The sequence below is a fragment of the Numenius arquata genome, chromosome 12, assembly GCF_964106895.1.
Source record: "Numenius arquata chromosome 12, bNumArq3.hap1.1, whole genome shotgun sequence".
In the NCBI taxonomy this organism is placed as follows: domain Eukaryota; kingdom Metazoa; phylum Chordata; class Aves; order Charadriiformes; family Scolopacidae; genus Numenius; species Numenius arquata.
Window position 1 is genome coordinate 14,284,566 of NC_133587.1, and position 27,832 is coordinate 14,312,397.

At 53.6% G+C, this 27,832-nt stretch overlaps 1 protein-coding gene across 1 annotated transcript in view; it reads left to right on the forward strand.

Moving 5' to 3' along the window:
• Positions 1–27,832, forward strand: part of MYH7B (myosin heavy chain 7B) — a 28,790-nt gene continuing 958 nt past the window's right edge. Inside the window, exons 1-39 of the mRNA XM_074156863.1 lie at positions 1–150; positions 930–1,033; positions 2,709–2,852; positions 2,958–3,114; positions 3,228–3,255; positions 4,353–4,449; positions 5,319–5,342; positions 7,219–7,311; positions 8,113–8,176; positions 8,298–8,396; positions 9,422–9,525; positions 9,819–9,957; positions 11,403–11,521; positions 12,334–12,483; positions 12,825–12,995; positions 13,713–13,892; positions 13,981–14,113; positions 14,601–14,677; positions 16,170–16,257; positions 16,676–16,793; positions 17,558–17,681; positions 18,150–18,286; positions 18,729–18,984; positions 19,484–19,726; positions 20,109–20,285; positions 20,621–20,766; positions 21,326–21,416; positions 22,171–22,560; positions 23,471–23,597; positions 23,987–24,105; positions 24,354–24,550; positions 24,752–25,101; positions 25,674–25,798; positions 26,074–26,189; positions 26,317–26,509; positions 26,602–26,805; positions 26,912–27,037; positions 27,208–27,378; positions 27,694–27,798. Coding sequence (XP_074012964.1) covers positions 54–150; positions 930–1,033; positions 2,709–2,852; positions 2,958–3,114; positions 3,228–3,255; positions 4,353–4,449; positions 5,319–5,342; positions 7,219–7,311; positions 8,113–8,176; positions 8,298–8,396; positions 9,422–9,525; positions 9,819–9,957; positions 11,403–11,521; positions 12,334–12,483; positions 12,825–12,995; positions 13,713–13,892; positions 13,981–14,113; positions 14,601–14,677; positions 16,170–16,257; positions 16,676–16,793; positions 17,558–17,681; positions 18,150–18,286; positions 18,729–18,984; positions 19,484–19,726; positions 20,109–20,285; positions 20,621–20,766; positions 21,326–21,416; positions 22,171–22,560; positions 23,471–23,597; positions 23,987–24,105; positions 24,354–24,550; positions 24,752–25,101; positions 25,674–25,798; positions 26,074–26,189; positions 26,317–26,509; positions 26,602–26,805; positions 26,912–27,037; positions 27,208–27,378; positions 27,694–27,798 — 5,583 coding nt within the window. The 5' untranslated portion in view covers positions 1–53. The remainder of the gene's footprint in view (positions 151–929; positions 1,034–2,708; positions 2,853–2,957; positions 3,115–3,227; positions 3,256–4,352; positions 4,450–5,318; positions 5,343–7,218; positions 7,312–8,112; positions 8,177–8,297; positions 8,397–9,421; positions 9,526–9,818; positions 9,958–11,402; positions 11,522–12,333; positions 12,484–12,824; positions 12,996–13,712; positions 13,893–13,980; positions 14,114–14,600; positions 14,678–16,169; positions 16,258–16,675; positions 16,794–17,557; positions 17,682–18,149; positions 18,287–18,728; positions 18,985–19,483; positions 19,727–20,108; positions 20,286–20,620; positions 20,767–21,325; positions 21,417–22,170; positions 22,561–23,470; positions 23,598–23,986; positions 24,106–24,353; positions 24,551–24,751; positions 25,102–25,673; positions 25,799–26,073; positions 26,190–26,316; positions 26,510–26,601; positions 26,806–26,911; positions 27,038–27,207; positions 27,379–27,693; positions 27,799–27,832) is intronic.

Genomic DNA, 27,832 nt, shown 5'->3' on the forward strand with positions numbered 1-27,832 from the left:
GGTGTCTATCACTCTTCCTTTGCTTCTGCCGAGTCTTCCTCCAGCCGGGCAAGATGTCTATGCTGGACATGAGCGAGTTTGGGGAGGCTGCTGAGTACCTCCGGAAAAGCTACACAGAGCAGCTGAAGCTTCAGACAATCCCGTTCGATGGTAAGACCCCGACGCACAGCCCCATGTGTGTGCCCCAAGCCAGCCCCTTGGCCATGGCTCTCTTTGGAGACCATCCTCGTCCCTTTCCCAGTGCCGGTACCTGTGCTATCGTGGGTGCTGCAGAATTGCCCCCACCACCCTGGAGGACAGGAAGATCTCCGGAGTAGGAAAAGCAGATTTTTGACTGTCCCCTTGTCTTCTGAGGTGCAGGAGGAGGTGGCTTTTCATCTCCCCCAACCCCGAGGGGCAGGAGGGCTGGGGAGATGAGCTGAAGGACTGGTGGCAAAGCCTTCTCCAGCTCTGTTTAATTTTGGAGCTGTACAGAGCTTGCCCTGCAGCCCTCCCACTCTGTCCCAGCCACACCGCTGTACCAGGGCTCACTGTGCTCAGGCTCTAGGGCCCGGCTCTGCCTTGGTCCTCTTGGTTCAGCAAACAAGGAGGGTTTTGCCTGCTCTCACCGTCCTTTTTTCACGGCGGTCTGAAACGCACACGTGAAGCGGCAGAATTCTGTCAGACTAAGAGTTGATGCTGGCAAAGTAAACAGCTGCCAAAAATGAAAAAGGCAAAGAAGTTGCAGCTCCTATGACCCAAGAGCACAGGAAGGAATAATCACTGTCCTTCCATGTTAGTGGACTGCATTCACGGCTTTCAGCTGACAGTTTCAAATGGTTTCCTACGTTTCAACCTGGTTTGTGTCTCCCCTTCCCTTCCCTTCCCTTCCCTTCCCTTCCCTTCCCTTCCCTTCCCTTCCCTTCCCTTCCCTTCCCCCCTGCCTCCAGGAAAGAAGCGAGCTTGGATCCCAGATGAGAAAGAAGCTTATATTGAAGTGGAAATCAAAGAAAGCTCGGGTGGCAAAGTCACTGTGGAAACCAAAAATAACGAAGTAAGCAAAATACCTTTCCTTTTCCAAGGGCTGGCAAGTGTGTGCGGAGAGGGGATATGTGTGACAGGACTACATCTGAAACTAGCCAAGCTCTTGCTGATAACCCTTCCACGCTGGGGGATCTGTCATGCCCCGAGGAGACACACATCACAGTGTGTCGGGACACATAGGCCAATGACCTGCGGAGAGCGGTAAGGGTTCAGCATCCCCCTCATCTAGTGTTTGCTTCCAAACACGGTTTACTGTGCGAGACAGACGCAGGGGGACGGTGGGGCTGGCCCAGCACAGCTCCTGGCCACGGGAGGAAGGGCTGCCCGGCTCATCTTGAAGGTAGAAACAAGAGGTAAGGGGCCAGTTGGCCAATTCCTGCTCGTTTTAGCTGGGATTTGCAGCGGTGAGCAGTGCTGTTGGAGGAACAGGCACTGGGCAAAGAGGTAGGACCAGCTGTGTCTGGTGGGGAGGCTCCAGGTTTCCAGCAGCGGGAGGGAGGCAAAGCAAGCAACCATCAGCTGATATTTGTCAAGATAATATCCGGTATAAATAGCTGCAAATGAGCTTAATTAATACTCTTTACTTAGCTATGGGAGCCACATGGCCCCACAGCATCATTACACTGGTGTAAAACTGGGAAAAAAGAACAAGGACCTGACCAGGCAGTAAATGGGAGACTTTGTTATTTCTATTTCTCAGCTAGTCGTCATGGCACCCAGAAGCGCTCGTGTCTGCTGAATTTGAAAGAATTATATGTAATTGTCTTGGAAAAGTGTCAAATTTGTCTGAAATTGGGAAAAAAAGCAAAAAAATAAATTTCCCTCCTGAAAAGAAAATTTAGTGGGGAGGGGGCATCAATTTAAAAAGTTTATTCTGGTGTTTAAAAGATCCTCAGCTTCTGTGAAATAAGTAGTTTCCCAACCGTTTTGCTGTTCCCTCTTGAAACTGGGTTTGGGTTTTTTGGGATTTTTTTTGACAATTTGTCATGGATTTGCAAAATCTAAAAACTGTATCTGCTTTCCCTGGATCAGCACTTCCAGCAGAAACAGTTTCAAGAGACATAACCCCACCCTTATTCTTCCATCCACCTTCCCGCTTCTAACACTTGACATTTCTTAACACCTTGCACTTCGTATTCACCTGTGACAAAAACCTCTTTGAAAGGTTTCGTTTAATTTTATTAACAAGACCATTTGCTAAATCCAGCTTCTTCCATTCGGGCCAGACACGTAACGCGATAGTTTCCCAGCTCTGAGATCTGTGGGATTAAATAAATCCAGTTATAAGTGATGGGGTAATTCAGCTGCTGGCCCAGAGAACTGGGGATCTCTCCAAGCTGCTGCCGGGTTTCAGGTTGTGAAGAAGATCTCAGGGTGGGGGTGTCAAGCCCGTTGTGGGCTGACATCTTGGTGCCTCCTGGCTTGGACCCCCTCCATCTGTGTCCCTGTGGAGGGGACAGGCTTGGGACTTGCTTTTCCCAGCTGGGCTTCGTGGCTCGGGTGCTGCTGGGACTCCTCCAGCCCCACCACCCCAGAATGGAGGGAAACCTTCTTGGTAGGACAGCAGGCATGGGGACGGGGTTGTCCTCAGCACGGGACTGTCAGTATGTCTGTCCATCCAGTGGGTTTTTGTAGGAGAGGGTGTTTGGTGGGGCCCATCTGACATTTCGCCCCTCCTCTGGCAGACACGGGTAGTGAAGGAGGATGAGGTCCAGCCCATGAACCCCCCCAAGTTCGACATGATCGAGGACATGGCCATGCTGACACACCTCAATGAGGCCTCTGTGCTCTACAACCTGAAGCGCCGCTATTCCCACTGGATGATCTACGTAAGCCAAGGGCACCAGGGGGTCAGGGGGGACGCTCCATGGGGTGTGGAGGGGAAGGGACACTGGGTGCCCCCCATTCTTCATCCTCCCTCTTTCCCCCCGCAGACCTACTCAGGGCTCTTCTGCGTCACCATCAACCCCTACAAGTGGTTGCCTGTCTACACCGCCCCCGTGGTGGCGGCCTACAAGGGCAAGCGGCGCTCTGAGGCCCCCCCGCACATCTACTCTATCGCCGACAATGCCTACAACGACATGCTGCGCAGTAAGCCCCTCGCCCTGGGACCACCATCCTGGGGGGGGGCGGCATCCCCAGGCTCCTGGGGCGAGGGGTTGAGGTGGATGGCACCAGCCTAATGCCTTCTCCTTCTCTTCCAGACCGTGAAAACCAGTCCATGCTCATCACGTAAGTGCCCCTCCATGCCAGGCCCTTGGTAAGCGGTCGAGGTCCCCCGCACCATGCTCCTGGGGGACCCCTGGGCACCCCCTGGCCATCTTCCCCCTCCTAGTCCCGGCAGCTGTCGGTCCCCCCCGTCCCTTCCCGCCCAGCCCAGCCTGCTGCCACCACGCCAGGTGACAAAGCTTTGTCTCCCCCGCACCCCGACAGCTGCCGTGGGGCACCCCGACCCTGCTGGCGTCCTCCGAGGAGCAAGGGGGGGAAGCAGACATGGAGGCCAAGGCTGGAGGGAGATGGCAGAGGGGCGGCGGCGGGGGAGGAGGGTGACGTGGGAGGGTGTAGGCCAGGTTGATTTCAAGTGACATATAGATAAGGGCTATATAAAGGACTCTAAAGGACGCTACGCCGCTGCCAGGAGCCACGGCCATTTTTAGCCCTGGCCATAACCTAATTAGGAAAGGCAGGGGCTGCGGAGGGATGCTTGGCGCGTGTCCGGCGTCAGCTCCTCTCCCCTGCTCCCCCCCGGCTCTTTGTGATCTGGGATTACAATGGCGGAGCCGCTAACTATAGGGATGAGCTCAGTGGGGCCTGCCGGCCACCTGCACCCCGTACCGGGCACATCGGCCCCTGCACTCCCTCGGGCAGGGTTCTCCCCAGTGCGGTGCCACGGCCATCTCTGAGCCCCCCCCAAAAGAAAGCAGGGTGTGCTGAAACCACCCTGTCGGGAGCGGGTGAGGATGGTTCCTGCATGATCCCCAACAGCTGAAGCCCCGGGGCCAAGGCCGGACGGCCTTGGTGGGCGCCGGCACCTCCTGCCGTGTCTTCGGCAGGCAGCTGAGCCCCCGCGGCATCTTCCAGGAGGGCCCGGGCTTGTGGCTGGGGGATGCGGCAGGGAGGGACGGAGCTGTGTTTCACTCCAAAGACAAGCCCCCAGGACAAGCACGTACACCCCCAGACTGACAGTGCTGGCCTCCCCATCCCTCCTGGGGAGGGAAGCTCTCCCTCCCGGCACAATGAGCGGGGCGGTAGGTTGGCAGGGTCTCTGTGTGAAGTTTTGCCTGTTCTTTGCCTCATGTCCTTGATCTGTGTATTTCTGTTACTCTAAGCGGAGAATCTGGTGCTGGTAAGACTGTAAACACCAAGCGGGTCATTCAGTACTTTGCCATTGTCGCAGCCTTGGGCGACACACCGGGCAAGAAATTAGTAAGACCCTCTTTTGAAACAAGTTCTTGCTGTTTTCTTTCTTTCTTTCTTTCTTTCTTTTTTTCTTTTCGTTTTTTTCCCCTCTCCTCCTTTCTTCTTTTTACTTTTTTTTTTTTTTCTTCCCCTGACTTTTTGCATTTGGAAACGTGTTTTGGTCTGACCCACCCAGGGCTTGGCTTTTCCCTGACTTTTGAACAAGCAAGGCTTGAAATTATTCTGCTCAAGGGGAAATGGAGTTGTTTTTTTTTTATGTGGCTGCTCAATCGGTGCAGCCTGGAGAGGTGCTTTAGATGCTCTCTTTACCTTCTCTTCCTCCTTCAACGCCCTCCAAATCTTCTTCTTAAGGAGCATTAAAAGAATGGAGTAAACTTGCCATTTCCCACCTTGCTTCTTTTAAGCCTTGCTTTTCGTCCTTTTCTCCTCTTTTTTCTCCTCTTGTTCACTTTGACCCTTTTCTACCTTGTGCTTTTCTTGCTCTTGTTTTGATTCTTGCATTTCTTTGGTGCTGTTATTTTTGAGCTGCTCTTGCAATTGCTTACTTCTTGATACGTTGAGGCCCCAGCCTGCTTTTCCCTCATAGAAGCAAATTGGCTGCTTTAGGTATCAGACAAGCAATACTTCAGCATTATTTTCTTTACTCTTCTTTGGGTTTGGATTTAACTGTTCTTGCTTTTTGACGCATTTCTTGATTTTCTTGAGCTAATCTATTTAACAACTTTTTGGCATCTCTTGTAAAGTTTAATCCTCCCATTTTTTCTTGGACCTTTTTTGGCACTAAATGGTCATGCCCTGCTTTTCTGACCATGCTTCTTGTGGTTCTTGCCTGGCTTTTCTGGATTTCTAAAGACAATTTTCTTTCCTTCCTCTAGGCAACTCTTGCCACTAAAACTGGGGTAAGTGTTGTAGACTCCTAATCTTTAATGCTGAAGACAGGGTTCTGTCGCACCGCAGAGCTACAGTGGGGTGATGGGGAGTGCCTGTGTGGGGCATCTGCCTTGGGTCTGGGAGCAAGGGCTGTCCCATCACCTGGGGCATTTAGTTCTCTGCTTGGCTTTGTATCTCCCCCCTTCCCATAGTTTGAAGCTTTGGTGTTTCATCTCTTAGTGACTTTCTACCTTCCTGACTCCAACATGTCCTTCAAGGGATCATTACTCTTCAAGGGCTCATTTCTAACCAGCGCAGTGTTTGCATGAAGGTGGCATGGAGTCCTCCAAAGGCAAGGTGGAGCCTCCACTCTCTGAGCCATCACAGACCTGGGCCCCAGCTTGGAGGCCCAGCTGAGGGTGGTGGTGCTGAAGGGCAGGAGAAGAGTCGCTGCTCTGGCTGAGGACCAGGGCCCTGATGGTGCCTGGGCATGCCACCCCCTGCAAAGTCCTGAACTGCCTCAGCCCACCACATTGCAGGCAGCTGATGACCTTCTCTGGGGTGTATTTCTGAGCTGCTTGCTTAGCTCCAAGGAAACAACTGGGTGCCTCTGGAAATCCAGCAAAGGTTCAGTCCCTGGTGCTGCCAGCACCCCAAAGGCTCAGCCGTTCCAGGAGCTCAGTCGTGTGCCCTTGGCCCTCAGTTTCTCTGAGCTCTGAGGGACAGCCTTGAGCTGATGCACACTCTTGGGTGAAGGAAGCTCACTAACACAAGAGTCTCAGACCACTTGGGCAAACTTAGTAAGAGTGAAGTAGCTGGGGGGCTGAATCTGTGGGTCCTGGGGCAGCCCATGGGGCAGCCCCCATTGAATTTCACAGGCCAGACAATTTTAGATCAGGCTGAATTTCAAGATAACAGATCAAAGGGTATCCAGGTGACAAAATACAGTGTGTCAGCAAAGCTGTGATTCATAGCTGCTTTCTGTCTCTTTTGCCCTTCACACCCCTGGAGCTGCAGAGGTGGGGAGCAGTCGTGGGTCCAACATTGAAAAGAGAGCAAGGCTCTTGGTGGGCAGAGCCCAGAGATGGTGTTTCCCACCCAAGGAAAGCCCTATGGACTGTAATGTGTCAGAGCATGGGCAAAAGGTCTCATGAAAAATCCCGCGGGTGCCTGTGCCACCAAACTCTGCCGCTGCTGTCAAACCCCACTGTCCTTCGTGTGTCTCTTGTTTCTCTCCTTGAATTCTTGTCCCGCTTTGCGTCCATTAGGTGGACGGTCTCTCTTTCTCTTTGAACTGTGCATATGAAACACGAATGGAAAAAACGAGATTGGGGAAGATTAATCTTAGGCCCTCCTCAAGGAGAGCTCCAGTGAGTTCAGCAGATGGCACAAGCTGGGACCTGTCATGTGTTGCCATCACACTGTGACCCTGCTGTGCATGTGGTTGATGTAGGGAGTCATAGATCAAGCCTGTTTTCTGGGTCTCTTCTTTTGCCACATGCTGTGATTTGGACTGTCCAAGGCTTTGGTTTGGTGGAAGAGGAGATGCCTGGCAGAGTCAAAGAGCCTGAAATGTTTCAGGCTGTTGTGGTGACAGTGCGTGCTTGCTCTTGGTTTGCATATTGTAGCAGCCTAAGAAAGGGGCTAAGCACTGCTGTGTGCAGAGAGGACAGTAGCCTGGATCTTCAGAGGGGCCAGTTTAGGCAAAGAGAAGCCCAGAGAGAGCATTGCTGTGAAACCCAGCCCTGCCAACCCCTAAACCCAGCTGCATTGCCTTGTGAGACAAGGAGAGGCTCTTAAAGACAGCTAACGTGCAGAGCCCCACTCTCTGTTTCCCTGTGTTGTTGGTTACAGATCCCCTCCGGCTGGGTGGGAGCTCACACGTCCTTTGGTTTTGTTTTCCAGGGCACCCTCGAAGATCAAATCATTGAGGCTAACCCAGCTATGGAAGCTTTTGGCAATGCCAAAACCATAAGAAATGACAACTCCTCGCGTTTTGTAAGTGTCTTAGCATGACAGAGGGTGAATGTTCTGCATTTATGTAAGCTGAGTGCATCATTTGTGGTATTGTATTTTTGCACGTTTTGAGCCAAAGGAACATAGCAGGGAGCTAGCCCTGCTTCCTAGTGGGATTGGACTGCTGGGACCAAGTTTCCTCTGATTACGTCAGTACATGTTCTGCTGGTCAGAGTGATTTGCCCTGGTGTCATGGCCTGTGCCTGCAGAGAAGTCCCTTGCAGCCCTTACAGTCCAATTACAAAATTGGGGGCCAGTAAGCACAGCCTGGAGCGCTGGAGCTGAGACATACAAGCGTACCCCTTCCAGGGAGCAGCATCCTTTTTGCTAAGCCCAGCCTGGGTCTGCTGTGTGATGCAAAGCTCATCAACCATAGGTGGCTTTGCTGCCTGTTCTTGTGCCCTGGGGGAAAGGAGACACTCCTGGGTGAGATTCCTCAGCACGCCCCATGGCAGGAGGCTGTGGGCAGACTCAGTATCACACTGCCCCGCAGAAGCGCTTAGCTTTAGGAACAGGCCTGAGGACAGGGATTTATCTGCCGTGAGTGAAATTTCTGCCTACCTAATGTTTAAAGCCTTATGCTCTTTGACCCTCTGCACCTTACAAACCAGAGAACTTCACCCACCTACCCCTCACATAGCCCAGTAACTTGCCTGGCATCAGCAGAAACCTAAGAAGTGGGAAATGACCAATGTCTTGTAGCTACATGAGGTTTCTTGGAACTGGTCAGAGTTGTACCTGTGTAGCCAAGCCCAGTGCTTAGCTCCTTGCGCATGTTTTCAGGGCAAGTTCATCCGGATCCATTTTGGCCCCTCAGGGAAGCTGGCCTCTGCAGACATCGACATCTGTGAGTAGACGTGTGCCAGCTGCAGCGGGGAGGGATTTCATCTCACTGCTTGTGCTGATGCTGGGTCAGCCCCAGGAAAGAACAAGCTCTCCTCTAACCCCTCTGACCTATTTGCTTCTAGATCTTCTGGAAAAATCAAGAGTGATTTTCCAGCAACCCAAAGAGCGAAGCTACCACATCTACTACCAGATTCTCTCTGGGAAGAAACCAGAGCTGCAAGGTAAGGCAGCCAAAGCTGAAGCATAGCCTTTGCAGCACGGTGGCTTGAAAATAGCCACAAAGGGCTCTGTTGTCAGCTTTGGGGTCCACAGGGAATGAGCAAACCCATGTCACCATGTAGGTACTACTCTTGAATGTTTTGCTGTGCAAGATCATAGGATTGGTGGGTAATTCAGGGTAGAAAGGATTTCAAAAGGTCATCTAGTCTAGCCTCCTTTATCCTTATGAACTGAGAAGCCAGACTAAAGCTCTTTCTGCAGCTCTCTAGGAACAGAGAAGTCTAGTCTCAAGGTCTGTCTGCAGGGTGGGAACATGCTTTGCAAAGCTGCTTTGCATAGAGTCCTTGTTGTGTTGTGACTCAGCATGTGCAGGCTGGTTGTTTACTCATTTTGGGGTAGAGGGAAGTGTTTTGCAGCCTCCTCTGAGCTCCTTCAGCCACCCTAGTGAGATGACCTGTTTCAGCTGAGCCTGAAAGCAGCCTCACAGCTCACTCGCAGCAGCAGCCCTGCTGTAGACACATCCTAGATATGTTCCCCAGGACAGTCCCAGTGAATTTGTCCTGGGGCAGTCCTGTCCTCTGACCAGCCCTGCCCTCCAGGTGCCAGGTCACACAGAGAGCACAGGGAACCTTTCCACACTGCAGAAAGATGGCTGGCATGGTCCCCTGGGGTGGCCAGCCCCTTGGCTGTGGGCTCTTGAGCTGGCTGCTGGCTCGAGAACAATACCTTATTAGGCAGGTCTGGAGAGCTGTGCAGAGCAGTAATCTTATCTGGTGGTCACAAGGACATGGATGGCCACTTCTAAATCAGTCTGCAGCCAAGCCATATCCCAAGATAGCAAGCAGGAGGCATATCACAGAAGAGATGGACCCATGTGTGGACCTGCCTGGGCTTGAAGAGGCTGTTCCTCCCACCAGCTGGTGCCCTCTAGTTGAGGGTGGTGAAGCCTCACCTCTTCATCTGGGGCCCAGGGTCGCCCCTCTGCCCCAGCTTTGTCTCTCACCTGCTACATGTCTTCCCCCAACAGATATGCTGCTGCTCTCCCTCAACCCCTACGACTACCACTTCTGCTCTCAGGGCGTAACAACTGTGGACAACCTGGATGATGGCGAGGAACTCATGGCGACAGATGTATGTGTACTTCCTTCACACTTCATAGCCTGAGTCGGGGGTCTGGGGAAGGGCAGAACCTCTTTCTGGGCAGACATGGGGATGTGTCCTGGCTTTTCTGTGTCCCAGCTTTTCTGTGTCCCTCTCTAAATTACCTGTGAGATCTCTCTGATTCCTTGGCTAGGGTCCCATCAGATGGAGCACCCTGCCCAGAGCCACAGGATAGGGAGAGCACCTTAGGAGACAGTGGGAGGACCAACCCTCATTTCAGAGTGGTGATTTTGTTCTATCTGTACTGCTTTGTCTCTCCTCAGCACGCCATGGATATCTTGGGCTTCAGCAATGATGAGAAATATGGCTCCTATAAAATAGTGGGCGCCATCATGCACTTTGGCAACATGAAGTTCAAGCAAAAGCAGCGAGAAGAGCAGGCAGAGGCTGATGGCACTGAAAGTGAGTTTGGCTCCATGCTGCCACATCTGCCCAACCTGGGCTAGGCATGCAAATTCCTCCAAGGCCAGACTGTGATAACTTCACAGAATCATAGAATGGTTTGGGTTGGAAGGGACCTTTAAAGGTCATCTAGTCCAACCCCCCCTGCAATAAGGAGGGACATCTTCAATTAGATCAGGTTGCTCAGGGCCCCGTCCAACCTGATCTTGAATGTCTCCAGGGATGGGGCATCTACCAGGCATCTGGGCCTGGCCTGGTCTGTGAAGGTCTGTGACCATGATCCCAAGAAACTACACTGTCTTAGAACCTGCTTTAGGTGCACAAAGGAACTTGTCCTTGAGGGGGCATGTTTAGGACAGCCTTTTCTGAAAGCACGAGGTGGTCTCATCTGCATCAGACTCACCTCAGCAACGTCACAGGCTGTCACACCCTGGCTGCGCTTCACCTTGTTCAGTGTTCTCCTGCCCTTCACCACCTCTTCTCTTGCACTTCATTAGACAGTCTTCCAGAGCAGGTCATCCATGGAATATGAGCCAGGCCATGATCAGGACTGCAAGGACCTGCTCAAGTCACAGCCTCCTAAAGAGCGGTTAGAGTAGGACACAGTCACTGTCTAATACTTTTCCTTGTTTGTTGCTTAGGAAAATCCAATGCAAATCACAGAGCAAACCTGAAAATTCAGAAAAGTCAGAGCCCAAATAATTTCTATTGCTTTTGCACTGCTGCATTATGCTGGGCTCCCAGGATAATGGAGCAGGCTTGAAGAAGAGGGTGACTTTCCAGCACATGGAAGGATGAGAAGTGGGGGCCCTATCACTTAACTGGAAGGATTAAGCAGTAACTATACATCAGCTGAGGCAGGGATCCAGCAGAAATGACTACCTGGATGAGACCTTCTCAGGCTAACATTCATGAAGGAAGAGTTCCCCTTGCCTGAGGAATGTCTACACAGGATTCAGCTGCTACCTGGTCATTAAAGAAGATTTTGATCTAGCGATGATTTCCCTACAGAGCTGATTTTCTAGCTACAATCTGCTATTAGGAGTCTATGAAAGATAAGCAAGAAAATCACCTCTCTTCTGGTGAGTTCAAATTCACTGCACAGGAATCCAAGCTTCCACTGAAAAAATGCATAGAGATCCCCAGATCAAGAAGTCTCAAAAACCTGATAGGCTCCTGGTAAGGTGCAGCAGGTCTGCTATGGCCATCTCCTCCAACCAGTAACTTCTCAGGCAGGAGGTCTGGACTTTAAAAGCATCATAAAATATCCAAGATAAGAAATCCCACTAGACACTGGAGGAGGCTCTGGAGCAGGTGGAAAAACTAGTATAGTTAGCACTGATCAGCAGAAGAGCTAGTGATTTTTTTTTGTTTTGTTTTCTTTTTTTTTTTTTCCTTCTTGGGGCTTCCTTGCTGGCTTCTCATGCCTTTGTACTCTTTTGCAGGTGCTGACAAAGCTGCCTACCTCATGGGGATCAGCTCAGCTGACCTCATCAAGGGGCTGCTCCATCCTCGTGTGAAAGTGGGCAATGAATACGTGACCAAAGGTCAGAACGTGGAACAGGTGAGTGTGCCAGGACACAGGCTCCCTGCTCATGCTGGTATGTGGCTCCTCTGCAGGCAGGCTCACCGCGTCACGTTCTCTGCACAGGGCAACCAGTGCTTCCATTCACTCTCTTGGGTTTAGGAGGAGACTCAGAGTAGCACGAGAAGACGTATCCACACTTACTGGCTTTTAGCAGCTAGGGAAGTTGGTGCAGAGCTGGCAGATAACTTTGGATATTAACCAAGGTGGAGGGTTCAATTCAGTGTCTCTGAAATGTGGGGTGGATCACAGCCAGAAGAGGTCCAGTTTCTATGGGTCTGCTGCAGAGATTCCCATGAAGAGCTGAGCTCTGGAAAGTAGAAAACTCATCTAAATACTCATCTAAAACTCATCTATACTAATCTTATGGGAGACTCAAATGCACCAAAAATGTATCTTGTCAGATTCCAGCCACATCACAGTTAGGAACCCAAACCTGGCCTGAATAGTGCAAGCCAGTCCTTGAGTAAAATTCAAGAGGACCGTAGGAGCTGATGTCTTATCCATAGTGAGCTGTAGGCTCCGGCCATGCACAGGGCTTCTGAAAATATCACTTGAGACTGAATCTGTATCCTAAGATCTTGGAGGCTAAGCCCAGGCCAGGGACACATGAACACAGTTGTGAGCATGTGAAAACTAATCTTGGAGCCTGTCCTGTAACCATGAACTCCCTGGGTCGGTCTGTCTGTCCTTTGTGTACTAAGAGGAGCTCCCTTCTTCAGCCTCTAGCCCCTACAAAAGCAGGGAGAAGCACAAGTGCTCATGACCTGCACTATGATTTGCTTTGGCAGGTTGTCTACGCTGTGGGAGCCCTGGCTAAAGCCACCTATGATCGTATGTTCAAGTGGCTGGTGACTCGGATCAACAAGACCCTAGACACCAAGCTGGCCAGGCAGTTCTTCATTGGAGTACTGGACATTGCAGGCTTCGAGATCTTTGACGTGAGTTCTGCAGGTCCCCTGCAATGGGTTCGGGGGAATGTTATAGCTAGATCAGTCCCCTAGTGTCTGGCAGCTCTGTCTTCTCCAAGAAACTGCTGGCCTTGGTAAGAAAAAGAGCTGTTGTCTGAATTAATTTATCTGGAGCAAACAGGCAGCTCACAGGGACTGTTCTAACATTGCTGTGAGCACATCTCCAATGCTTCCCGATTACCTGCTCTGGCAGCAATCGAGCTGAGCCTGGCAGTGAAGAGATCACTCTTCACACCCAGACAAAGCAGAAGAGTGAATCCCTTCACCTCTGGAGCTTCTCCTTCTGATGCAGGTTTTTTTTGTTCTTGCAGTTCAACAGCTTTGAGCAGCTGTGCATCAACTTCACCAACGAGAAGCTGCAACAGTTCTTCAACCACCACATGTTTGTCCTGGAGCAAGAAGAATACAAGAAGGAAGGCATCGAATGGGTCTTCATTGACTTTGGCCTGGACCTGCAGGCTTGCATCGACTTGATTGAGAAGGTAAAGCATGAGTCAGGGCACAGGAATGGTACTTCTGGTAGGTGGCTTTTTTGCAAGACTGGAATAGTGAGGGGTGCTCTGCTACCAGAAATGAAATTATTCCCTCCCCAGGCAGTGGCAAGTCCCTAGATTTGTTTTCCCCACACTTACAGCTCAGAGCCTCCAGATCATTGAGTCCTTGTTGGCACAAATGTTGACTGTATGAAACCACAGAAGTTCTGTTCCTACCCACCAGTGAGCCACAAAACCTGGTGTGGCCTTTTCTTCCAGAGAACAGCGATCTCTGCCCCTTTTTTCCTACCCACTTGCTGCCCCACAGTGCCTCTTACTTGAGTACTTGCTGATTCAGAGCAGCTGGTATAAAAGATTTCCACTCTTACATGGAGGAAATGGCTTTTTTTTTTTTTTTTTGAAAGGAGCAAACCTGTCAGAATACTGGAGAGGATTTCCCCTTCCCAACAATCTGATGGACCTGGGCAACCCTCCGTGTCTGGCAGGCCTGGCCAGTCCCACTCTGACTGTCTGGAGGTCAGATGTGGTCTGGAATACACCACTGTTAGTTTGCCCCATGGTCAACGTCTTGCAACATTTGCCTGAATGAGTTCTCCCAAGTCAATCCTTGCCTCGCCTTCCTCAGTGGCACAGAGAATCCCTCATTCTAGGGTGGGACATGGTAACACTGAGCTCAAAGCTCTTTATACCACTTTCTCCCTGCAGCCACTGGGAATCCTGTCCATCCTCGAAGAGGAGTGCATGTTCCCGAAAGCTTCCGACATGTCGTTCAAAGCTAAGCTCTACGACAACCACCTTGGGAAGTCACCCAACTTCCAGAAGCCCCGGCCGGATAAAAAACGGAAATACGAGGCCCACTTTGAGCTTGTGCACTATGCTGGTGTGGTACGTCCCTTGTCAGCTCTTCCACAGCATCCACACCTTCCCCCTTGCAGGGGCTGTCCTTACCTTTGCCTCTCTCCTCTGGTGACAGGTGCCGTACAACATCATTGGGTGGTTGGACAAGAACAAGGACCCCCTGAATGAGACAGTGGTGTCCGTCTTCCAAAAATCCCAAAACAAGCTCCTGGCCTCCCTCTATGAGAACTATGTGGGCTCTACTTCAGGTGAGGAATGACGTCACCCCTTTTTTGGCCTTGTTCTCTCCCTCCCTTTACATCAAAGCCTCCCCACGCCTGACTGTTGGGGCAGCATTCCTGCACCAAGCAGCCTGGGCAAAGGGAAGACCCACATTGACCCCTAAAACCTCTCTGATCTGGGTACATGGGTACTCTGGATGTACAGTGCTGGCCCAGGGGCTTTAGGTGGGTGGTTAGGATCAGGCTGAGCTTGTGTGATGCTGTAGAGCTGCCCTGGTGGCCCTGTGACTTGGGATGTGTGAAGGGGTCTCCTGTTACCAAGAACTGAGGAGCAACACCCAGAGCTGGGTGCTGCGGGAGATCTTTTTGGTGGTCTGGTGCTATGCTCTGCAGCAGGGCACTCTATAGAGAGCAGGTGCTGTGGGTGCTTCAAGGGTGTTTGAGGGTGCTCCTCAGTCCTCCAAGCTGAGCAGATGCTTTGCTGATGTAATCAATCAATATTTCAACCCAACAGAGGAACCTCACAAGCCAGGGACCAAGGAGAAACGTAAAAAGGCAGCTTCTTTCCAAACAGTGTCGCAGCTTCACAAGGTAAGAGCCAGCCCGTCATCCAAGGCCATGAGGGAAGCATGTTCAGAGTGTCCCAGTATCAGTCCCACTTCCCTGACAAGACTTTGGGATATCTTGCACATGAGCTCCTGGGGCCTGAAGGACCATCAAAGCTCCTGAAGGACCACCACTGGGCAAAAGCTCCTAACACCCTCTCGTCCCTGGGTGAGGGACCTGTGCCTGGCAGAGTCCCAGTCCTGTGCCCAAGCTGCTAGAGAGGGACATGAAGCTCCAGGCTGGGAGAGCCATGGCTCCCTTTGAGCTGGGGCTTGTACTGCTTCTGCCCATGTGATGCTTGCGCTGCCCGGCAGCTCCTTCGCCTTTGAGAGAGCGGCAGTTAAGACTTGTAGTGATGTTTAGATAATGTATTACATGAACATCACTTTAAGTCTGTGCTACTTCTCTCCTCATTCTTATCGGCGGGAAGGACAGCCTTTGGGCAGAAGAAAATGGAGGAAGATCTTACAGGTCTCTGAGCAGGCAGCTCTCTGCTGTCCTGTCCAAGGAGGTGACCTGAGCTATTTGACAGCTCAGGATAACACGCACCCCAGTTCCCATCCTCACCACAGGAGTTATTTGTCCACCCCAGAGCTTAAGCAACTGGAAAACAGCACAGAGGGGTGCGCAAGCCCAAAGCTGTGTCCTGCCATGACAGCCTTGTGGTGACAGGGTGCTCAAAGAGGGCAGCGCTTGTGTCAGAGCCCCCGTGCAGGAAGATGTGTGACTTTCTTCCTCCTGAATAGTCACAGGCCTTGGGGAAAAAGGTGTCTGTGGTGAGAAGTTGCCCCATGATGATATGGAGCTGTGGGAAAGCATTCCCTTCCTTGAGCTGGTCCTGGACAGGCTGAGCCTGTATGAGCAGGGGAAGGCAGCCTGGAAAGATCGATGGTGCAGATGCCTTTCCCACAAGAAAAGACAGGGTCATGTCTTTGCTTGAGCCCTGACTTGGAGAGAAAAGGAGGCCCAGGCTGGATAAGCAGGGCCCCTTGTCACAGCCAAAGGGCATGGATGGCACTGTGGGGGTACAGGGAGAACCTGGCCCTGGGGTTGCCACCACTAGACTTGCAGGACACTGAGGGCAGGGCTGAGGGACAGCAGCAGAGCTGTGTACCAGGAGTATGCTCAGTCCTGTGTTCCCGGCTCTCTCCTGCAGCAAAACTTTACCTACAAATACTCGGGAAGCATCTGGCACCTCTCTCTGGCATAGCAAAACCTGCAGATGCCATTTGGCACGTCTGCCAGTCCAGTCCACTCCACTCTGCCATCGCTCCCACCCTGGCAGAAGGCAGTGGTCCTGCTATGGGGCTGCCCAGAGAGCAGCCAAGCAGAAGGAAATTCCCCTCTCTCATGAAGAGTGGTGAGGGGCTCTCGGTGTCTGCTCTCTCCCTGCCTGAGGGGGTAAGAGGCTGGAGAGAAGTGTTGTAGGGGAGCAGAGCTGTCACTTCATGCCTCATCCCCTGTGTCTGCCCTACAGGAGAATCTCAACAAGCTGATGACCAACCTGCGCTCCACTCAGCCCCACTTTGTCCGCTGCATCATCCCCAATGAGACAAAGACCCCAGGTATGCATGGACTGGCAGTGTGGGAGCTGGCAGGGACTCTTGCATCCACCTTCTCCCCAACCCCTTTCTTGCAGCAGTTATGCTGCTGCTGAGACCTGGCCCATCTCAACATGGAAACCCCTGTCACCCATGCCAGTATCCTCTACTGAGGAGAATGGGTTTTGCCAGGCTTCCAGTTTGGCTGTGCATTGATGGTTGGGCTGCCTTGCCCTTGTGTATAACAGCAGGCATGGATGGAGCTGATTTCCACCATCTGGGGCTCAGGCTGAAATGCTGGTGCTCAGCACAGGCCTGCAGGACAAGTTAACACCCATCTTCAAAACCATGGGCTGTTTCCGGAGCTCAGGCCCACGCTGCAGCTCGATTTCCCCTGTCCTCTTGGGCTGAGTGTCTGCCCCATCTTTGTTTTCACCCTTAGGAGCCATGGATGCCTTCCTGGTGCTACACCAGCTGCGGTGTAATGGTGTCCTTGAAGGTATCCGCATCTGCCGTAAGGGATTCCCTAACAGGATCCTCTATGCAGACTTCAAGCAGCGGTAACTCCCTCTTCTTCCTTGCCCAGCAACCCACACATGTTCTGAGGGGGTGAAAGACTTGCCCTGGCTCTGACCTGCTCCCCAGCTTGTGCAGGGCTGGTCTGAACCACCACAGTATGTCCAGTGTGTGCACAGTTTGGGGTAGCTCCGCTGCTGGCTCTCTGGTTCCAGACATGGATAATTTGGTGCCAGACATGATGACACAGCAGGGCTGGTGATGTTTGAGATACTGAATGCAGGGCTGGTGCAGGTGGATGGTGGCAAGGCCACCAGGTCTGCCAATCATGGCTCAGATTTCTCTCTGCTCTTGGGATCATAGAACCATAGAATGGTTTGGGTTGGAAGGGACCTTAAAGATCACCGAGTTCCAACCCCCTGCCCAGGGCAGGGACTCCTCCCATGAGACCAGGTTACTCAAAACCACAAATCCTGGTCTTGAATACTTCCAGGGACGGAATCCTTAACATTCTCCAGGCTGGCCCTATCCACCCTGCTTGGCCTGGTCCTGACCAGGCATGTGGCCTTCTCCTGCACAGTCTTCCTTGTGTTCTGGGACTAATATCTGGCAGGGTTCCCTGGTGTCTGCTCTGCAGAAGAGCCCATACTGTGCCCTGGAGCTCCTGGTTCATATACTGGTCCAGCCTGTGTTGCAGCAACATGCTTCCAGGGGGAACTGGCATGACTGGGGCACAGGGATGATGATGGAGCCATCAACTCTGTGCTGGCATTCTCTTGCATGTCCTCCCTCTGCTTTGTCCCTGCAGCTACCGTATCCTGAATCCAGCAGCTATTCCAGATGACAAGTTTGTGGACAGCAGAAAGGCTACAGAGAAGCTGCTGAGCTCCCTGGAACTGGACCACTCTCAGTACAAGTTTGGTCATACCAAGGTGAGACCAGGCAGCTGGTCCTCGGGAGAGGGACATTGCCCCTTCTGTCTCTCTGCAATCCCAGTTTGCTCTCTGTGCCCAGCTTGCTCTCTGCCTGGCCACCGCCCTGCTGAAGCCCTGTACTCTGCAGGTTGAGTGTGGTCCTTGAAGGGATTGAGGAGGGCAGAGGAAGAAACAGGTCTGAGGAGGTCACTGCTGCCTGATCTCATGCCACCCAACACAGTAGCTAGTCCCTGCTGGGAGGTGTGAGGGGATGTGCAGGGCAGGGAGGTTTGATGTGGGTGCTCCCCCAATCAGTGCAGAGTGTGAGTGTGTGCCTGTGCAGGGAGGGCACCTAAACCTGCAGCGTGTAGCTCTCACTGCTCTGTGTATCCCTACTTTGGGCCCAGGTCTCTCTGACATGTTATATTAGTCCTGAGCCCTCTGTCCTCTCTGGTGTTGACTCTGTTCTCACTCTCTTGTCTGCAGGTGTTCTTCAAGGCTGGTTTGCTGGGCTTGCTGGAAGAGATGCGAGATGAGCGTCTGGCCAAGATCCTGACCATGCTGCAGGCCAGAATCCGCGGGCACCTCATGCGCATTGAGTATCAGAAGATCATCAGCAGGAGGTAGAGTTCTGAGGGAGGCAGAACTTTGTGAGCATCTCCTTGCTCCTTCTGCACATTTCAGTGGGTTTGATCTGTGGGGCTTGCCTATGGCTGGCAGCGGTTGGGTAAGGCCCTGTCCTGAAGGGATGGAGGCAGACCTGTAAGAACTCTGCCATGGCCTGGTAGGGAGGGTCAGTGTGTCTAGGTGAGGGGAGCCTTTGGTTTCCACTTGAAGATTCAGAGGGATGTAGAGTGAGAAGACCTGACAGCCAGGCCACACCACCCATCCCACTATGGCCACTGCAGTGTGCAGACAATGTACCTTCATTCAACCTACTGCCATTTGCCCTCCTGGTGGAGAAAAGAGCCATGTCCAGGCCTGCAAAAGCCAGGTCTCTGCTGCGGTGAAGGTGGGAGGTGGGGAATCAACACTCATGATGGTGCTGTGCTTCTATCCCTCCAGGGAAGCCCTCTATACCATTCAGTGGAATATCCGGGCCTTCAATGCTGTCAAGAACTGGTCCTGGATGAAGCTGTTCTTCAAGATCAAGCCTTTACTCAAGTCTGCTCAGACTGAGAAGGAAATGTCCAACCTGAAGGAGGAGTTCCAGAAGCTGAAGGAGGCTCTGGAGAAGTCTGAGGCTAAGAGAAAGGAGCTGGAAGAGAAACAGGTCTCCATGATCCAGGAGAAGAATGACCTGGCTCTCCAGCTGCAGGCAGTGAGTGCTTCACCCTCTCTCTGGAAGTGTAAAAATAGTAGAGTCCATGGGTGGATGAAGGAGCAGAGCGTGATAGATCCCTCCTTCAGCCTCTTGCAGTTCTGAGACCCCCTCATTGCCACAGTCTGTTTGAATTGCGATGTTAGAGTCAGTGCAAACCTGAAGCAATGGGAAAGGGTGATCTCCTCACATTGGAGGGGGAGGGATGGGAGTGTTTGCTTGCCAAGCTCTGGCTAATCTATGCCATTTCTGTATGAGGAAGTGTCAGTTCAGTGTTTCCTTCCTCTGGAAAATTTAATTGCAGTTAGGTCTTTGGCCCTGGTTAGTGTTAGTTGGAAAAGGGCAGTGACTGGAGCTTTTGTGCACCCAAGCATCTTGGCTTGCTCTGCCCTTTCCACAAGGAGAGCTCCAGCTCTGGGCCAGGGTGGCATGGCTGCGAGCCTGCTGGGATGCTCTTGGGGTGGTTGGATGAGCACCAGCTCTCCTGTGCCTGCCCCAGGAGCAAGACAACCTGGCAGATGCAGAGGAACGCTGTGACCTGCTGATCAAGTCCAAGATCCAGCTGGAGGCCAAGGTGAAGGAGCTGACAGAGCGTCTGGAGGATGAGGAGGAGATGAACTCAGACCTCACTGCCAAGAAACGCAAGCTGGAGGATGAGTGTGCAGAGCTGAAGAAGGACATTGATGACCTAGAGATCACGCTGGCCAAGGTGGAGAAGGAGAAGCATGCCACTGAGAACAAGGTAACTGACCCTTCCTGCAGAGTACAGCCTCGTTGCCCAGGAGCCTCGGTGCTCGTGGTGGCACCAAAGGGAAACGTCGGGGACAAGGCTGCTGGTGTGTGGGAGCTGGGGCAAGGCAGAGTGCAAAAACGTGTGGGAGAGAGCAAAACCCTCTGGTGTCCTGCCTCATGGCACAGGACTGGTATGGGCAAATAGTTCTGTGCAATGACAAGTGATTTGGGGCATTGGCAAACCATCTCGTGGAACCAGCCTGGCCAAGGGGAGGGGGCTGGCAGCTGCTGTTGATCATGGACTCCTGCCTTTCATGGGTGAGGCTACTGTATTAGCTTTGCTTCCCCTGTTCCTGAGAAGATGCACTTAATTTTTGACCCCACGGATCTAGGTTAAAAACCTGATAGAAGAGATGGCTGCTCTGGATGAGATCATTGCCAAGCTGACGAAAGAGAAGAAAGCACTACAAGAGGCCCATCAGCAGGCTCTGGATGACCTGCAGGCTGAGGAAGACAAGGTCAACACACTGACTAAAGCCAAGGTCAAACTGGAGCAGCAAGTGGATGATGTGAGTCATAGGGCAGTGACAGTGAAGTGAGAGAGGTTTGGGACAGGGACAAGCCCAAAGACTGTCCCTGAACACTATCTGGAGGGTGGGATCATTATAAGATCCCCATTTATTATGGCCAGTTAATGAATAACCCCATTGACAAACTGCCCCTGAACCAAGAGGTGGCCCTGAGTACCCCATGGAGAGCAGTCCTGGGCAGAGAGAATGGGACTGGAGACCAGCTAAGCAATAGCTCTCGGGGCTGGGTGAAGTTCCCACAGCAATGGACATGGCGAAGGCTGGGGCTATGGAGGGTCCTTTCCCTCCCTAGCCTGTCTCCTTTCACTCTCCAGCTGGAAAGCTCTCTTGAACAAGAGAAGAAAGTCCGCATGGACCTGGAAAGAGCAAAGAGGAAGCTTGAAGGAGACCTGAAGTTGACACAAGAGTCTGTAATGGATCTGGAGAATGACAAACAGCAGCTGGAGGAGAAACTCAAAAAGTAAGTGTGTGATATGTGCCTGGACTGTGTCCTTACTGTGCTAGGACAGTGCCCACCTCTAAATCACGTGAACATGTGGCCTCTGCAGGGGTTAGTGGGATGTGGCTTTGAGCACTGCTGGTGGGATCAGTCCAGGCCAAACGAGGGTTTGGTTTTTGTGGGTACTGTGCAGAGATGCTGAGGAGATGGTCAGCTGCACTGACAAATACATCAGGGCACTATAGAGCTTCCTCTGTACGTGGGGTTGGAGGAAAGACTTGCCTGGTGGGATCCTAACATGGAGCTGGGATGTCAGCTACAAGTACAGACTTCATCACTCACGTCCCATTCTCATTGGGGAACCGGAGAACATCACCTAGGGAAAACCTCTGAGCCAGAGTCCACTTGAAACCTCACTCAGAGCAGTCCATGCTCTGCTTCTTACCCCTGCAGCCCCTTTCTTCTATGGGTTGGTTTGTTTGTCCTCTGGACCTGGGTGCAGGGAACCATCTTCAGGAGCCGGAGGGACTTGGCAGGACAACATTTGTCTGAACAAAGGCTTTGCTTTCTTTCTGTACAGGAAAGACTTTGAAATGAGTCAACTGAATTCAAGAATTGAGGATGGGCAAGTGACTGAGGCCCAGCTGCAGAAGAAGATCAAGGAGCTCCAGGTATGATGGGAAGAACTGTTGTCACAGCCCAGGAGCCCTAAATATCCATCAGATGTAGTGTGTTGGAGAATCTCTGTGTCCCAGTCCCTCTCTGAGTGCAGGGGCATCTCCTTGGCCAAAGAGGGATGAAAAAGCTGGCATTGTTAGCAGAAGCAAAACCCTCTGCCAAAATGTGGTGGACTGAACATTAAAGAATGAACTATTGAGGTGAATGCTAGTACCCCCATGAGGAACAGCTTCTAGGATGTACTTCTCTGTCCAGTCTAAAACCTTAAATCCAGTGCCCAAACTGAAGATCCAAATCTAGAATGTTGGGCTTCTTCCAAGCCGAGACAGGCCCCCAGGTGCAGGCTGTTTGCATGATGGCTTCCCACCAAGGGGAGGCTGGTATCAGCCTGGGTCCTGATGGCAAGGTGCAGAGGAGAGCAGAAGCTCTGCAAAAGAGTCTACCAAGGAGCACCAGACAAGCCTGCCTCAGAGAGCCCCAAAACAGCCCAAGTATTTGCTCCAGGCTGTTGCTCCAGGCTGGTGGCTTGTTGCTCCTCAGCATCCAAGGAGACACTTTGCTCTGCAAAAGAGTCTACCAAGGAGCACCAGACAAGCCTGCCTCAGAGAGCCCCAAAACAGCCCAAGTATTTGCTCCAGGCTGGTGGCTTGTTGCTCCTCAGCATCCGAGGAGACACTTTGCTCTCCATCATGGGGAGCAAAGATGCTGGAGCTTGACCAGTTTGCTGCCTTATTGTGTCGCTGCCAGGCCCGCATTGAGGAGCTGGAGGAGGAGCTGGAGGCTGAGCGTGCTGCCAGAGCCAAGGTGGAGAAGCAGCGGGCAGAGGTGTCACGGGAGCTGGAGGAACTGAGCGAGCGGCTGGAGGAGGCCGGTGGGGCGACGGCCACGCAGCTGGAGATGAACAAGAAGCGGGAAGCGGAGTTCCTGAAGCTGCGGCGGGACCTGGAGGAGGCGACCCTGCAGCATGAGTCCACGGCAGCTGCCCTGCGGAAGAAGCACGCAGACAGTGTGGCGGAGCTGAGCGAGCAGATTGACAACCTGCAGCGCGTCAAACAGAAGCTGGAGAAGGAGAAGAGCGAGATGAAGATGGAGGTGGATGACCTAACGTCGAACATTGAATATCTCACCAAGAACAAGGTGAGCACCGGTTCTGTATGGGGCTGGTTCAGCTCTTCCGTGAACATCAGTGTAACTGGTTGCAGTGTGTTCAGCACAGCCGTGTCCATGGGATGTTGTCTTAGGTTGCTCTTTGCCATGGCAAAGTCCCTCTTTTTCACTAGGTATAGCTTGTCCCTATGTCACTATGGCAGTGCTTGCAGGAGGCTTTACTTGTCCTAGTCAAGTCTGGAGGATCTGGGAAGACATTTCCTGGGAGAGTGACCACAGAGAGCCACTCTTAGCTTAGCAGAGACACAAAAGCTTGGGGAGGCTCCTACTCTCTACCTTGTGTGCACATGGGATCGGCTGAGCGGGGCAGTGAGGTCCCAGGGTGAGGCTGTGTCCTGATTTGAGGGACATAGAATCAGACAATTATCCAGGTTGGAAGGGACCTTTAAGATCATCGCGTCCAAACATCAACCTAACACTGCCAGAGCCGTCACTAACCCATGTCCTTCAGCATGACGTCTGCCCAGCTTTTAAATACCTCCAGGGATGGTGCCTCCACTGCTTCCCTGGGCAGCCTGTTCCAATGCTTCACAACCCTTTCAGTGAAGAAATTTTTCCTACTATCCATCCTAAACCTCCCCTGGCACAACTTGAGGCCATTTCCTCTTGTCCTATCGCCTGTGACTTGGGAGAAGAGACCGACCCCCCCTGGCTACACCCTCCTTTCAGGGAGTTGTAGAGAGCGAGAAGGTCTCCCCTCAGCCTCCTTTTCTCCAGGCTGAACACCCCCAGCTCCCACAGCCGCTCCTCACAAGACTTGTGCTCCAGACCCCTCACCAGCTCGGTTGCCCTTAATGAGGCGGCTGCTGAGTCCCGCCTGGGACAATGGTGCTCTCTGGACAGCACTGAGTCTCACAAAGGCTTTGCTTGATGCCTGCAGGCCAATGCCGAGAAGCTGTGCCGCACCTATGAGGACCAGCTGAGCGAGGCCAAGTCCAAAGTGGACGAGCTGCAGCGACAACTGACCGACGTGAGCACGCAGCGGGGCAGGCTGCAGACCGAGAATGGTAGGTGTTGGGGCACAGCTGTGGCTGTCCTGCTTCTCCCATGGACCAAAAAACATGAGCAGGAGCTCCATCTGGAGTGGAGGGGAGTGGGATGTCTGTGCCATGCCTCCACTCAGGCCTTTCAGAGGTGCTGTATAGGAAGAGGACCTCTGTGGTTTTGCTGGTTGTGCTGGGGCATGTGCTGTGATCTCAGGCATCACAAAGAGGGGTTCCTAGATGTTCCTTCACCTTCAGCTGCTGGTGTGCACTTCTGCCTATGGGCCCCGACTTGCTTGGGACTGATGGAGGTCTCCATGCAGCTGAAGGCCACAGGCTCCGGGGTGCGTGGCCTAATGCAGATTGCAGCATTTAGGCCCTAAAGTAGCTGGTTTGGCTCTGTTTGAACCCAGGGGAGCTGAGTCGGCTGCTGGAGGAGAAAGAGTCCTTCATCAACCAGCTGAGCCGTGGCAAGACCTCGTTCACCCAGAACATTGAGGAACTGAAGAGGCAGCTGGAGGAAGAGACCAAGGTGTGGCTTCTAGGGCATGGCTGATCTCCGAGTGATGCAGATCTCGGGGAATAGGACGTGTCCTTCTATGGCAGTGGCCCAGATTCTTGGCTTGGCCTGGGGAAGTGGGACATACCCTGCACACAGGAGCCCCACGGGCAGCTCTTAGCCTGCGAAAAACAGAAGTTCCCTCCTGCTGCCACCAATCCTGGCTCCATGGCTGGTGTCCTGGGTCCAGCTGGTCCTCTCATGAGTTCTTCCTTCCTCAGAGCAAGAATGCCCTGGCCCATGCCCTGCAAGCCTCCCGGCACGACTGCGACCTGCTGCGGGAGCAGTATGAGGAGGAGGTGGAGGCCAAGAGCGAGCTCCAGAGGAACTTGTCCAAGGCCAATGCAGAAGTAGCCCAGTGGAGAACCAAGTATGAGACAGATGCCATCCAGAGGACGGAGGAGCTGGAGGAAGCCAAGTGAGTATCATGGCAGGAGTCTGTTCCTTGCAGGTGGCAGGTTTCCATTCAAAGATGGGGCTTTCCCAAACCCCAGGGTGAGACTGCATGCTCATGTCTGGACTTGGGGCTGTTTGGTCAGGCTGTGGCCACCTCTCCTTAGAGCAGTGAGGTGGGATGACACTTGGGCTGGGAGTCCTCATCCCTTTGTGTCATCGGCAGGAAGAAGCTGGCCATCCGGCTGCAGGAGGCGGAGGAGGCAGTGGAGGCTGCCCACGCCAAGTGCTCCTCACTGGAAAAGACCAAGCACCGGCTGCAGACAGAGATTGAGGACCTCTCAGTGGACCTGGAGCGTGCCAACTCAGCCTGCGCTGCTCTGGACAAGAAGCAGCGCAACTTTGACAGGATCCTGGCGGAGTGGAAGCAGAAGTATGAGGAGACCCAGGCAGAGCTGGAGGCATCACAGAAGGAGTCACGCAGCCTGAGCACGGAACTTTTCAAGCTCAAGAATGCCTATGAAGAGTCCCTGGACAACCTGGAGACCCTCAAGAGGGAGAACAAGAATCTGCAGGGTAGGACTGGGCTCAAGCTCTCCCCTTGGCCTCTCTGCCCAGGGCCCTGCTCTCACGGGCAACCCATGGCTCCCCTGTCCTCAGCCGTGTGGTGGGATGGGGGTCCCTTGTAGGCAGGGAGCAGACCTTGCTGCTCAGCTGAGCCTGCCCCATTTCCTCCTTGGAGGGATCAGCAGCCCCACCAGGAAGCCAGCATGTGTCCTGCCCTCTTTCTGGGGACACTCCGGGCCAATGGGCAGTGTCACCTGGCTCTTGTTTGCAAATGGTGCATGTTGTGCTGCCAGGAGTGCCATGGCTGAGGAATGTCACTGGGTTGGGGGTGCTGATCTTGGAGAAGCAGGTCTCCATGGGCCCATACACCTCTCCCATGCCCCGTCCTTCACCCAGGGCACAGGGGAGCGCTCAGGGCCCAGCAATGAGGGCTGGTGCCTCTTCCCCGAGCACAACCTTGGCTGCAATCCAAGGGGCCAGTGGGACATGGGCCAAGCTTGGGAAAAGGGAAGGGAATGTCATCTGCATGGGGCTGGCCCTGCAGACCCTGTCCTGAACAAATGCCCTTCTGTCCCTGCCAGAGGAAATTGCTGATCTGACTGACCAGATCAGTATGAGCGGCAAAACCATCCATGAGCTGGAGAAGCTGAAGAAAGCCCTGGAGAGTGAGAAGAGCGATATCCAGGCAGCTCTGGAAGAGGCTGAGGTGGGTCCTTCTTTCCCACTGATGCTTGCACATGCCCACTGCCCTCAAGAGCCCCCGTCCCACGCCCGTCAGACAGTGCTGTGCAGTGACCCACACCGTGCTGGCAGGGTGACAGTCCTAAGGGGAGTTGTATAACCCCAACAGCACTCTGGGGTCGCTCCACCTGCCCTGCTCCCCATAAATCCAGGCTGGGGGACAAGGCCAGGCTGCGATGGGTGGCTGGGGAGATCCATTGTCCCCTGGGGCCACCTTCTTATGACTGCCACTGTCTCTAGGGAGCCCTGGAGCATGAGGAGAGCAAGACCCTGCGCATCCAGCTGGAGCTGAACCAGATCAAGGCTGATGTGGACAGGAAGCTGGCGGAGAAGGACGAGGAGTTTGAGAACCTGAGGTGTGTGCTGAGAGGGGACAGGCTGGGCCACCGCTGTGGGGGCCGAGCTGGCACCATGGCCCTAATAGGACTGCCCCAGAGTGGGTGTCCCCGGGTGGATGGGGCTGATGCATCGTCCCTCCCACAGGCGCAACCACCAGCGCGCCATGGACTCCATGCAGGCCACGCTGGATGCGGAGGCCCGGGCCAAGAACGAGGCTGTCCGTCTGAGGAAGAAGATGGAGGGAGACCTGAACGAGATGGAGATCCAGCTGAGCCATGCCAACCGCCAGGCTGCCGAGTTCCAGAAACTGGGTCGCCAGCTCCAGGCCCAGATCAAGGTTGGGTGGCCACAGATGGGATGGGCTCGGTGCTGTCCCCAATGCCAGCCCCAGCTCCCTCCTGTCCTCACTGACCTCGTTCTGCCCTGCAGGACCTGCAAATCGAGTTGGATGACACTCAACGCCACAACGATGACCTGAAGGAGCAGGCGGCCGCCCTGGAGCGCCGCAACAACCTGCTGCTGGCGGAGGTGGAGGAGCTGCGGGCAGCGCTGGAGCAGGCAGAGAGGAGCAGGAAGCTGGCGGAGCAGGAGCTGCTGGAGGCTACTGAGAGGGTCAACCTGCTCCACTCCCAGGTGAGGGACCACGAGATCCGGGGTCTCTGCTGGCCCTGGAACAGCAGGAGACTGGTGGCCACAGTGAAGGGCCAGTCCCTGTGCCACTGCCCTGCTCTGTCCGCAGAACACGGGCCTGATCAACCAGAAGAAGAAGCTGGAGACCGACATCTCCCAGCTGAGCAGCGAGGTGGAGGATGCAGTGCAGGAGTGCCGCAATGCTGAGGAGAAGGCGAAGAAGGCCATCACGGATGTAAGAACGCAGTGGGGATGGTGCTCTGTGGTTGGGCAAGGATGCCCTGCACCCTCTGGGGCTGGTGGGTGGGAGGAGGGGGGAGGTTCTCAGAGCTTCTCCATTGAGCCTCTGTGTCTGGCAAGGCTGCCTGACCTTGTGGTGATTCCTCTGTGCTCTTGGCCTTGCAGGCTGCCATGATGGCAGAGGAGCTGAAGAAGGAACAGGACACGAGTGCGCACCTGGAGCGGATGAAGAAGAACATGGAGCAGACCATCAAGGACCTGCAGATGCGGCTGGACGAAGCAGAGCAGATTGCTCTCAAGGGGGGCAAGAAGCAGATTCAGAAGCTGGAGGCCAGGGTGAGGTGTCAGGGGCAGATCCCCGGCTGTGCCACCCAGGAGCCAGGCTCCTGGCACTGTCCTAGCCCCTGTGGCACCAGGCTCTGCAGAGCACTGGTGCTGCCCCATCTGTCTGGGGGCAGGCTGGGCCACAGGGGGACCGTGGGCAGTGAGGGGCACTCTCTGAGGACCTACAAGCCCGGGGCCAGCTCCAGGCCTTTGCTTGGGGTGGCTCAGCCTTGGCTGTGGCTACTGTGAGCTGGGGAAAGGGATTTGACCTCCGCTGGGGCTGGTGGTCGGGAGGAGGGTGCTGAGGTGGCCTCTCTCCACCCGCAGGTGCGGGAGCTGGAGGGAGAGTTGGATTCGGAGCAGAAGAAGATGGCTGAAGCCCAGAAGGGCATTCGCAAGTATGAGCGGAGGATCAAGGAGCTGAGCTACCAGGTACAGCAACACCAAGCCCAGCTCCAGCCCAGCA